The sequence below is a fragment of the Hippoglossus hippoglossus genome, chromosome 21, assembly GCF_009819705.1.
Source record: "Hippoglossus hippoglossus isolate fHipHip1 chromosome 21, fHipHip1.pri, whole genome shotgun sequence".
Taxonomy (NCBI): domain Eukaryota; kingdom Metazoa; phylum Chordata; class Actinopteri; order Pleuronectiformes; family Pleuronectidae; genus Hippoglossus; species Hippoglossus hippoglossus.
Genome location: NC_047171.1, coordinates 1,279,204 through 1,292,161, shown reverse-complemented (window position 1 = coordinate 1,292,161; position 12,958 = coordinate 1,279,204). Strand labels below are relative to the sequence as shown.

Here is a 12,958-nt window from a genome sequence, read left to right as displayed (position 1 = left end):
CCTAGGCAACCCCAGTCTTGGGCAGAGTCAGCAGGGAAACGACAGCAGAGAGGAAAAATTACTCTGTAGGAATATTCCTGTGCCCTTTCAATATGTGCTTTCTGCCGCTACGTCTAATGTAAAGCTGTGTTGCGCGGCGCCACACGGCTGGTCTCTCTCCGTGTGGCGCTCTGGTCAGTACAGCGGGACAACTTACTTTCAGCTTTGGACAAAGTGCAGAGATTGGAGTCGATCAAAGCCAGCTGAAAATGCTGCGGAGAAAAGGAGAAGAACTTCATGAGGAACAAAAATTATCAGGTTAATAATACAAACAGTGATTTATTGGATGAATACATTGAATTCCTCTGGGTAATAACAGGTCTCAGACGATAAAGTAATAAATTACTGGAAAGTCCTGATGCTTCTAAGAAAACCGAAACTGCAGAAACCTGCTGTTTACTAAAAAAAAGCCCCGACAGATCTACAACACGCCATGAATGAACCCTGGTGACCGTAACTTGAGAGATGCATTGATAGCTGAGAGAGGGGGGGGGGGGGGGGGGGGGTGAACCATAGATATAGTCTCACTCAAACTGCTCCAGCCTCCCCACCTTCCTGCTGTCCAACCAGAGGACAAAGGCTCTGAAAAGAGACGCTGATATCTGGTTCTATTAACAGCGTCCTGTCCCATCACATGAACTTCAGACTGGGCTGCTGAGTAAGGCAGATGTGTGCATGGCTGCCAAGGCGTGGCACATAACTAACTCCATCAATATCTCCAACAATACAACAGATTAGAACATGAAGCTGTCACACAGCTGCACAGACCACTCTCTAGGGTTCCTCTTCCAGCCCTTCACCCCCCCCCCCCCGGGCTCCATACAGCTCCACTTCCCTCATGTGTAAGCAACCCTTATTTGACCTTATGCTTCATTAAACTCAGGCGTGCTGTCGTGCATATCACACATCAGCACATGGAGGGTGCCTGAGCTGAGTGAAAACAGTTAAACTCAAGGTGTCGGATCCTGTAAATGTGTTAAAGGAGCACTCGTGCACCCATAAGTGGCTTCAGGGCTCCCAGCTGGGAGCTGCACCGTGACCTGACCACGCTCTGCTTTTTAAAAAGGCTCCACCACTGCTTTTTATGTGGGTCAGTAAAACGTCCCGGACCTTCTGCAACCAGGAACTGCCCACGTGAGACCTATAGCACACAGTGAGGGAACAGACTGTGCTGCCGGTGCAGCCGGACTCCACCAGGCAACAGTAGTGGGGGGGGGGGGGGGGGGGGGGTTTTCAAGAGGGAAAACGCTGTAACCTTAAAGGCAAACACCAGATAACTGCAATCTAGGGCAGCTACACACAGATTCAGATAAAAATCAAGTACCATCCAGCTGGAGCTTTCTCAGCTTCACCCAGGGCCAGTGGGAGCGTCTCACACACACACACACACACACACACACACACACACACACACACACACACACACACACACACACACACACACACACACACACACACACACACACACACACACACACACACACACACACACACACACACACACACACACACACACACACACACACACACACACGACCCTTCTTAGAATAAACTCCCTCCTAAGCTATGAGCCACAAAATACCAAACTGGCAGAACGTCACACAACACACACACAGAAGAGCGTTACCTATACCGCTGGCAGATCACACTCCTGTTGGAGCCCCGCTGCATCCTCCTGTAGGTCTCTCCCTCCGTCTCCTCTATCCTTCCCTTCCTTCTTTCACACTTGCTCTAGCAGCAGGCAGATAATGCAGCAGGATTGTCAGCTTGGCATTCCACCTCCCTTCCCATGTCTCGCCTTCCTCTCTCTCTCTCTCTGCTATCTTTCTTACTCCCTCACTCTCTCTCCCCCTCTTCTTTCCTGGTGTCACTGATTACTATTCAGCAGACGGCTGCAGTGGAGAGTGCAGAGAGATGACACACAATACCTCAAAGCTGGAACAGGCAGGCTCAGACACCCCCCCACCACCTCCCCACCTTCGTTCTATCTCACCTCCTCGGCTCAAAGCTCCTCTCTACGGCTACACAGACAGTCGGCTTATCACCTTACAAATACACACTGCATGAATATGAACGCTCTAATCTAATTTCTCCTCCTCTCATTGGGTGTGAATTCAGCCAATCATTGGATTAGGTTATTGTGAGTCTTGTGGTTACAGCCCCACAGGTGAAAATACAAGTTAGATGCAGTTAAATGGTAAATTGCGGTGGCTGATTCCTAATTAGGTTACAGTTTATAATTAGAATACATTGTCAGCGTCACTTCACGCCTCAGCCTTCATAAATGGATATGCACTGCATATACATGCCGTTTTTTAAGATGTCAAAGCGATTTGTAATCCATGTCACATTCATACACACACTTATACGATGCAGCATCAGTTATAGGTTAAAATGTTGCTCAAGGGCACTTTGACACACTTTTTGTGGGATCAAACCAGGAAGCATGTGATTACAAGACGATAATATACAAGATACAAGCTGCATAACAAGTGTTTCTACCATCTCTTACTCCTCCTGCAGCATTTTCTAACAATTTCCTGTTTGTTCCTTTCTGTTTCCCCTCTCTCATTTCTCTCTTCTACCTTTATTCAATCTCTGCTCCTCTGAACGTGCACCCACCCCTCCCTGTAGATAACTGGGGCAGTCGAGAGAGAGAGAGAGAGGGAGAGAGAGAGAGAGAGAGAGAGAGAGAGAGAGAGAGAGAGAGAGAGAGTGAGTGTGTGTGCAATGAGCCATGCCTAAGAGGGAGGGGCACATCCAAGACAGAGTGAGGACGTGCAGCACGTGCAGCCGGCTTCAGCTCAACACTGAACCACCTCAATCATCAACAGGCACAGATGTATATCCAGCTCATCTTCTCACACACAGACACACACATTCCTAAACCGCCCATACAACTAACTTCTAAATATATAGAACTTGAATTAAGAGAACAAACAATTATTTTTTGCGTAAAATTAATAGAAATAATTGCCTAAACGCAGATGGATACTATGAACTATGAAAATCTCATATGTGCTCTATTGTCTAATCGTTATGCATCCGTCTCTAAATATTATCTGTCTAGAACCTAAATAATTCAGTTTTCCAGTGTCAGATCCAGCTTTGAATATATAAATACAGAATTAAAAAGAACATCAGTATTCACAAGACTGTATGAGAGTTTAAAAGTAAAATAGAATCCCTCCACAATGAGCTCACTGCGTTAACACCCACAGAACAAACCCTGTGACACCACGTCTGGAGCAGGACAAAGCCCAGGATCAGATAGCAGTCTGTCCCTAAAGGGAACCAGGACTCTCAGGACAATGGATCCATAGGCTGCCGGCAGACAGCTCTGCGTTACTCTCTGGACGTGTGCGGCTCACAGGTGTCAGAGAGGGTCGACAGGGTTCAACTCAGAGAGACGGGACAGACGAGCCACCAGCCTTTGTTGCTCCGAGGATGAAGGAGCTCAACTCTTTCTGACGACACATCAGGAGAACAATGCAGAGCAGAAGGAACGTAAAATGATTCTCCTGCGTTAACGTTGTGATCATTCACTGGACGACCACAGGTTGATGGATGAAGAGAGAATATATCATCATTCTTTGTCTGCGGGACAACTTTACAACCGGAATAAAAGGGTTGATAAAAGAGTAAGATGTGGTGGAATCCATCTTATACGAACGGTGTCCAGATCGGCTCCCTAAGCCCAAGTAAAACAAAAATACATATTCAATCACTATCACAGTATTTGGAACCATAAAGATTTACCTTTAAGCTCGACTCATAGTCTGTGTTGACTTTAAACATGAGTCCCAGCCTCAGATGAATCTCTTTAGCTCTGGAGAAGCTGGGGTCGATGTACAGCACCTCCTGGAACGCCTTGATTGACCTGGAAGAATAAATAAAAGAGACACAGTGAGTTCCATACAAATAATCCACCTGGTTACGATAGCGTCGTTCTCTCGTCAGTGGTGGTTACACAAACTCAAATATTATCATATGACTAAACACTGATAATATGGTGATAACTCCCTGTATGACTGACAACCTCTGCAATCACAGCAAATAATATTCCAAAAGAAAAAACCAGTAGGTGGTTTGAGATAAGGTTTGTTTTTGTTGCCATGGGAGCACACCTGAAAACACAACAACCAAATATATTTCAGTTAATATATGTAGATATATATATAAAATAATGTATAAAAATGAGCAGATAATATGCATGGAAACCTGCATGGAATCTTCAGGTGAGTTATCACCATACTCTGGATCGCAGTCAAACTCATTTACATGTAGCTCGTGGAACACAGGACAGAATCAGATTCATGATCTGACTAACGGGGACATGAGTGATGAGAGGATCATCAACAGATCATCAACAGATCATCAACAGGTCATCGAGAACAATTCACACGAGACCTCTGAAATAAAAAGTGCAAAGATGACCTATTTGTGCTTTGTATGGAGGACATTTGGGATTTTCATCATTAACCTCCAACCTAAAGATGATGGATGCCACCATAGTCTTATTGTCGTGCCACGGAGTTTCTCCAGAGTTGGTGTTTCACACTAGAAAGTCAGCAGAGTCTCACTCTGACATCACACAGACACATTGACAGTGTGTCACAGTCGGACAGACACTGGGAGAAGTCCCACAGCGTCAGAGGCCGTCAAAACATCCATTAAGATGTTACCACCCTCAACAGGCAGACAGACCTCAGTGTAACAACTGCCCTCTCTTCTCGCACATGAAAATGAACTGTGTGCGTGGTGTTTCACACAGATGTACCTGTGGAGGAGGGGGACGGATTGACCTGTGAACACACACAATTGATGCACAACGAAGGCAGGTGTCTGCTGAGGACTGTATTCTTGTCTATTCTTATCTTATCTATTATGTCACATGACAAGTGTTAGAAGTGTTCAGCTCATTATAAAAATGTGGCGGGCCGCCGTGGGGCTAGTTTCACAATCGCAGTGAATTATCTGCAAGTGCTGAAATGCTGCCTTCGTGTTAGCAGGGAATTTTCTACTGCTCGAAAAACAAACTACTCTACGGAGACAAGAGCAGATTAAAACAAACAAGTTTCCCATTGAAGTCACTCACTGTGTAGCTATGACAACAATGGCAACAGCATGAAGCCCTTTTTCTGTGCGAGACGGCAGAGCACTGAGCTCACTACTGACAGGGTGCACACAGACACACACACAGACACACACACCCAACACAACACACAGTGAACTCATTGCCCCCTTTCCCTCCGACTCATCTCCCTCCCTCTTTTATCTGGTCCCTCCCTCTCTCTTCCCTCCCTCACTGGCAGGATCCACAGTGAATGCTTGGAGAGCTCAGCTTTTCCCCGCGACAGGCTGTGACACAGCGTAGGACAGCAATGATGGACGACTCATCTTTAGAAAAGGGCATCGGACAGCAGGGAGACAACTGCTCATTTCTCCGAATGACACAGGCAAAAAAAAAAAACACAATGCCACTTCTTTATATTGATTCCATTTAATGTTCCAGTTGCGATTTTTCCGCAGAAATGATCCATTGTAGCCTCGTGTTTTCTCGGGTGAAGCTAGTTTTTGTAAAGACCATCACGCAGACTGGTCCAGTGTCTCCCCGAGTGAGCACCGCCTCGTCCCTGTGAAGTAACGTTCACCATTTGACAGCTCAGCATTCCTCTGGGCTTTGGGCTCAGGGTGACGTAATCCATCCTCGAGAGCCCAACATGACACCCTCCCTTCCCCCACTGTCACATTCCCCGGGCCGCGGAGATGGGGACACACAAACTTGGCAGTGGACGACACTGGAATCTTTCAGGGCCGTGGGTGAAGTAGAGGGGCAGCACTCGGCCAGCAGAGGTAAACAGGCTCTGTTCAGAAGCAGTGTGAACGGCCAGATACACCGGCCGCTGCAGGAGACAACGTCTTAACTGAGAAAAGGGATGATCGGTGAAGCTTAAGCTGCAGAACACAGTTCCAGCTACGATGTCCAAACGTGCAACTATCAGCTTTTATCCATGTCTCTATAAACGGACGGTTCACGTGAATATATGGAATATGTGGGCAAGAGTTTGGTTTGCTTTTCTAGTTTGAGCAGACTTTGGATTCCTGCAGGTCAACAGTCCGTGTGGAGAGGAAAAGAGGAGGAACACATTGACAGAAAGCATCATCTATCAGCTGTTTAATTTAACTGCATTCTCGTGTAGATGGCTTGATAAGCTGGGGGGGGGGGGGGGGGGGGGGGGGGGTCTCTAAGCTCCTCACGATTCTAATCAGAGGGCCACGACTCGATAAAACAATTATCAAGGCATCAAATGACTAGAGGTGTGCATCTTCACTAGCCTCATGATTTGTGCTTCTAAAAAGGTATTTCAGACTGTTACTGTTATTACAAGTGTGTAATTTACAAATTAAGGTTTTCAATTCAGAAATCAGAGGTAAGTCTACATCAGTGGTCAGTGCTCTCTACATTCATTCAGTTTAGACTCGTGTGCTGCATCTTTAGCCTTCACTGCATCAGCAGCTGCTTCACTCGGCTCCTCTGCTCTTTTCTAATCAGTCACTCTGAAGAACCTGCTGGATTAATATTCAGGTTCCTGGTCACTCCTTCTGCATCAATGAAGTTAAAGGCAGGAAAGTCTGACATGGTAAAAGACGACTGGACCTTTAATGCGAGTCTGTCCTGATCCTGAAGCAGCGGTGGTCATAATTATGCAGTAGCATCGTTTTTAAAAAATGAACGTAGTGGATTATGTTGTGTCTCTGCATCCATGCAGAGTCGTCCACATCACGATGCATCGCAGAAACGATTCACTTCCACACCTCTACTGAAGGGACGTTTGACTTGATAAAAGAATCAAGTCAGACTATAAACAGTGCACAGACAACGAAAGATAAGTGTTGGCCCTACAATCCACGGTCTACACCGGAAGCCACGAAATATTGGCCGTTGCCCACAAAGGCTAATTCATCAGACGATGGCCAAAGGGCTCAGAGATTGATCCATGTCCGACAGCTGATGGTCTACACCCGAAAACACTCGAAGCAACAAGCAGTTAAATAGAAAAGAAGAAAATTTAGCGAATAAATCTACAAGCACAGTATCCTGGAGAAACACAGGGCAATGGGCCCACTGGTCGTATCTTCCATTGAGGAGGCTGACGTGACCTGGACAAACATCACAGGACAACTGACGCGTCCCAACAGTAAAAATACTGGAGACACACTTTCCTTTTTTTGGACTTTCCCCACAAACATATTTAAATTCCTGCCCTCGCGGGTTCCAAGAGAGCAGACAAACACAGATAACACCAGGCCAACTGCTACAGCTAGAAATCCTGGAAAGTTGTATTTTTCCCTGCACAACTCTCGCATCTGCAGCGGCTCTCAAGAGAATATCAAAGATTCAAAAGCATCCACTGCACTCCGTGGTGGAACATTCAGTTCTCAAGATCTCCATATTAGAAACAATAGCACATTAGAGAAGAAATAGTAATAGCACAAGCAGTTAAATACAGAATCATTACTGATACAAGGTGGACAGCACTTGTGCGAAACTGGGCCAGAAGTATTCTGAAGCTAACTCTGCACTGAACACAGATGACATGTTCTCATTATACTTAATGTAAGAAGTGTGTATTCACCAAAATGTCCACAGAAAAGGAATAAAGTTGTTTTAAGCCACCACATCACATGAAGAAAACTGGCAGCCGCCGTGTGTGTAATGAAAAGCACTTACCACTGAGAAGCGTTGAAATGGAAGTAAACCATGCCGAGGCCGTATAAAAAGGCAGCATTCTAGGAAAACAAAAACAAGGAGTTAAAAAGGATTACAAGCAGCAACACGAACGTTCAGCACAATGTAATGAGTTGTGTTGACAGATATAACCTTGATTGTTTTTACACACACGGTTCATGATGGAAAATGAGGTAAAACACGTCTGTACCAAGTGATAAGTTGCACAACTATAATAAAGCACTTGGAGTTGTACATTTATGCAAGAAGCAATTTACTGGTAGAAGAAGCTGTTTAACTCTACAGGGGCCGATTGCTGCCCCCAGTGTAGGACTTGTCAACAAGTATAAGAATAGACATTTTCAAGATAGCACCAAGGAACTCTCCTTTTAAACATATCTTTAAGAAGGCTTTATGTCTTAAAGTGTCAGCTTTTGGGTATAATGACAATGCCATAATAATCAAGGCATTTTCCCTGTAAGGCATTATGGTCACTGGAGGCAATGTGACCCATCATAATACGAGATATGAGACGATCAATAAGCAAAAATCTGAATTAAATGATGCTGATGAAGACTAGAAGCTAAGATCAATCAATCACCACAAAAAGGACCTTATACTTTCAAAATCAGGGACTATGAACATGCATAAGATAAAACTACGACTAACGATTATAAATGATAAGATTGTTCAGAGCTGGTCTTTCATGAGACGTCACCAACGATAATGTGAAGTAGACGCAGTGAAACCTAATTAGCTTTTTCAAGCTTTCTCTGTTCACGTTTCAAATCGACTGTTTAACACACGTCACACATTATAAAAAGATTAGAGTGAGAAGAGTTCAGCCAACATGACTCACTGAACTTAAATCAATATAGTTTCATCATTGACACACCACACACACTTTCTACCCTTCCCGGTTAGTGGACGACCTGTAGCTTCTCCCGGTCGACCACACCAGTCTGGCCCTGGACAATAAGAGCTCTGCTTTTGGGCTCCAAACTCAGGCTATTTACATCACGGCTGCCACCAAGAGACGTCTGCCCCACATCATCATCCTCCTGCAGCGACTGGGAGCTCTCACCCCCCCCCCCCCCCCCCTCACGGTGCAGATCTGTAAAACCGAGGAGCCCCGAGCTGTCACATCTGATCACGCTCGAGCTCTTAGCACCTCCGTTTAATGGCCATTCAGTGAACCATCAAATCAAAGGGGCCTTTTCATCCACACTGACAGCACGGAGAGGGCCGGCTGGACACGGCCGTACAGCTGATTGGACAGTTTAAAACCCAACTAAAGGCAATCCAAACTAATAGTACTGAAATACGGTAACATTCACCGTGTTCGATTACGTTCTCGTAAGAACCGCTGGCAGCTGAGCTCGTTGGAAGGACAAACGCCGCGCCTTCAGCTAAGTTAAGCGAAAGTGATGTCATGTTCCAAGCTGGCTAGATATCAGGGGCAAACAAGGCCAACATTTATGGAGCGGCTTAATCAATTCATATATAGCTCATATATACCATATATAAATATCAGTGTATTAAAAGGACAGCTTTATAGACTACATCAGCTCATGGTTAAGCTCTCCCAGTGGCCAGCACCAAACAGTGGAGCATTTAGCAGATGAGTCCGATATTTCCCTCCGGAGTTCAGAGACCAAACACTTAAATACTGGATGTTACGATCATCAGGTGGAAACAAACACTGCTCGACATGAATGAACATGATGCTCTGCAACCACCTGGCATATAAATAACAAACTGTTAGCTTACAGGTTTGCGACATCAAATTAAAAGGTGGTGATATGTTGATAACTTGTTTCTGCAGCGCCGAGGGGGACAGAACAGTTAACTATTAAGATGTTGCTTTTCTTTTCTTTGTATAACTACTATACTCAGTAGTGCTACTTGTTGAACTTCGTGCTGGAGGTGTAAGATGAGGTGTAAATGCACATCAAGGGCTCATATAGACCGTGATAGCATCGCTCACTGAATCCCACACTGTGCAAGATGGGTCTAATAATATCTTTGTGGTAAAAAAATCTAGCACAACTCAACCAGCTTTGGTCTGAAAGCTGGCCCGTCAGCGTGGTTAGGCCCACACCTCTGCCAAGGCCCAGCAGTCCCCTGAAATTCAATCAGGTTGCACCAGATTTCACAGACTACGTTCACACAGCGGGTCCAAGTGGCCAGAATCTGATGTTTATCTCCCCTACGGAGCAGATCGGATTGTTTAATGACAGTGTGAACAGCACACATCACATGGAATCTGATCGTTTCATATCAGATTGTGGCCATTTTCATCTGCGGTTCTCAATCAGATAAAGATATGATTTTTTTTTTAATGCATCCTCAGTCTGAAAAGCCATGAGACCCGTATTGAAATTCAGTGGAGGGACAGTGAGGATTCAGACCTCATAAGTACTTGGGGTGACACGTCTGTACGAGCAAAACTCGAGGGGTCATATCCTAACCAATCAAGTTCACTTTGGAGTCTGATACTGGCCACATTTTAAAAAGGCTTGCAGCGTGAACGTAGTGATAGATAACAGATATATAAATGTGCCTTATTTTCACATCACAATGCATGAATTATTCTCTGAGAAAATTGTGGAAACTGTTGAAATCTCCCAATAAATCACAAGAAGGAGAAAAAAACATTTCCTGGATCCACACCAAACTGTCAAGGGTTCTTCCCTGACTCACACCACATCCTTCCACCCAGTTTGGTGAAAATCTGTTCAGATGTTTTTGGCTGTTTGCAGCCACAAAGAAACATCAAATGCAAAATTCTGCAAATTAAATCTAACGTACAACTGCTTCTTTTAGCGACAGCATTATGCTCCGATGTTTGTGTCCCGCAGCATTTCATGCTAGATTCTGAATGGTTTGTTTGGAAGTGTCGGTCGTAACTTCTGTCAGAATGTGGGATTAAATTCTACATGAACAATCTCTGGGCGTCTCATAATTTAGGATCCCCATTTTGGATCGACAAGGATTTTGAACAGTTCCTCTCACAACTTTCAACACTCGTCTGCAACACCTCAGAATTAGTAAAAGAACGCATGCAGGTCACATTGTTACTCTTCAGTTTAAAAAGAGAAAATATTGACCTCGTACAGAACGACACAGCAAAGGTTAGCTTATGAGTGTCCTTTGTAAATCTGACCATATAAAGGAAATCATTTGTGTTGCTTGGAGACACCAGCTCGTGTCCAACTGAGGACTCTCACCTCTGGCAGCCAACAATTGATTATTCAACTGTGCTTTTCTAGCAAACTTGTAATCGAGTCCACATCTGATGAGGAAATGCAAAAAATGGAAACTCTGCTTTGACCACAGCCTGACAGATCTTTAACTAACAGACGTCCTTTTGGGCCCATGCAGGCTATTCTGTATTAGCATGTATCACCATTTCACTTGTCATGCATCTCCGTGACCTTACATGCACTGAACTGAAGAGTGCTTCCATGTGTCGTACAGAAATCACAGACAGACAGTGTTGTGATGTGTGCAGCACTCTGTCAACACAACAACAGCACATTGCTTTACTCCACCCTGCATTGGAGTGTTTTCTATTGTTTGGCTCAATACATACACGAGAACAATGGATTTAAACTATAAGGTTACAGTGGTGAGTTTCAGTTTTAGAGTCTGATCATGTTCACATTCATAATCGCTTAAAAGCACATCAAAAAATTCCAGCAACGTGTCCCAGCAGCAGAAGAAAGAGAAGCAGACTTAAAGCAAAGGGCCTGTGACAAAGTAAGAAATGAATCAGGGAAGATACCAAGTGCTGATTGTTAAATGTCTCTGAAGGATGTTCAATGAAATATTTAACAGAAATTAGTTTTACACCTAAAACTGAGAGACCGAACACGGCCGCCTGTCTTCTGCAGTGATCCAGAACCAAGTGGAGCCAACAGCAGACAACACGAACTACAATTTACAACGTTGGAAAGAACAGAAGTTTCTTAAGTGGAAAGTGTTGCACATGTGTAGTGTTTTGCAAACTCACCTTCCAGTAGTCCGACTGTAAACTGAAGTACCTCTGGTAAGCAGATAATGCTGCGTGAATGAATATTATACAGAAAGGGAGAGACAGAGGGGGGGGGGGGGGGGGGGGGGGGGGGGGGGGGGGGATTAGAGACAATGCTCAAAACTCAACGTATTCAATTCATCTACACTGTCACTGGTAAATAAAGGGACTTTTCAAGACATGGACAAAAAGTGTAATCAGAACAACCCCGTCAGCAGGTCTTAGTGATGTTATATCAAGAATAGAAAGTAAAAACTACAACAACGCAGATTAAATGACTCCTCCAGGTATCAACGGATCCTGAGACACAGATTTCTGAGAAGGACGAACAGTAAGCGGCAGGAGGATTCACACACTGAGACTCTCACCTTTTTGATAATCCTCCAGCAGGAGGTTGAAGTGACCCAGCTGACAGAAAATGTCAGGGTCCACTTTCCCCTCTGCTTTCAGGATGAGGGCATCATAGCAGCTAACAGCCTGGAAGAGAAAACGATAACAGTGAAGGGTTCGAGCGGAGCGACGCAGCAGCACTGGAGAGTACTGAGCTAAACAGTTTGTACATCCTGTGCATATTACAGAAAAACTCCATGTTACAAAGAGACGGTCTCGTTCCAACGCGACCTTAACGCTGAGGCCGTTAGTTTGTGTTTATTAGAGGTGATGTTCAGATGCCGATGAGCCACCGAGCCAAAGCGTTGTCCGAGCCTTCAGGGGCCGTTTTGCATAGTACCAGCTGTACGCCCAAATATGGAGCTTGTCAGTCAGTATTTAAACAACGGCTAAACAAATTACTCTTGATGGCCGGTGAGGAGGAATGATTAGTGAGTGTGTCTGTGCCTGTGTGTATGCGCACGCACACTCATCTGTGCAACAAAGCAATTACGTTGGCTGCAATGTGTCATTACGGAGAAACAATTTAAGCACAGAAAAGGGGGTACTTTGCTCTTTTTATAGAACATCACCTTTAATGTATGCTCATCTTTCTGAGCTTGAGCTTTGACACAAATTTAAAACGGCTACAACTTAAACCTGCTAAAATGGTTTAGTGATGTTTTTGTCACAAGATTGGAAGAAGAGAATCGAAGAAGTGGGTGAAATGAAACTGTGGCAAACAGTTCTGCATGTTTTAACATTACGTTCTTGCAAAAGTC

At 44.7% G+C, this 12,958-nt stretch overlaps 1 protein-coding gene across 3 annotated transcripts in view; it reads right to left on the bottom strand.

Moving 5' to 3' along the window:
• The window catches only part of kdm6a (lysine (K)-specific demethylase 6A), a 33,427-nt gene that overhangs the window by 17,310 nt on the left and 3,159 nt on the right, over positions 1-12,958 (bottom strand). For 2 of the 3 annotated variants that reach the window (XM_034573237.1, XM_034573238.1), the window contains exons 3-7: positions 12,176-12,284; positions 11,787-11,836; positions 7,775-7,833; positions 3,799-3,919; positions 197-251 (exon numbers count right to left, since the gene is read on the bottom strand). In XM_034573237.1, the coding sequence (XP_034429128.1) occupies positions 197-251; positions 3,799-3,919; positions 7,775-7,833; positions 11,787-11,836; positions 12,176-12,284 (394 nt within the window). Of the gene's footprint in view, positions 1-196; positions 252-1,666; positions 2,004-3,798; positions 3,920-7,774; positions 7,834-11,786; positions 11,837-12,175; positions 12,285-12,958 lie in introns of those variants that run through there. The other variant, XM_034573239.1, reaches the window with a different exon arrangement.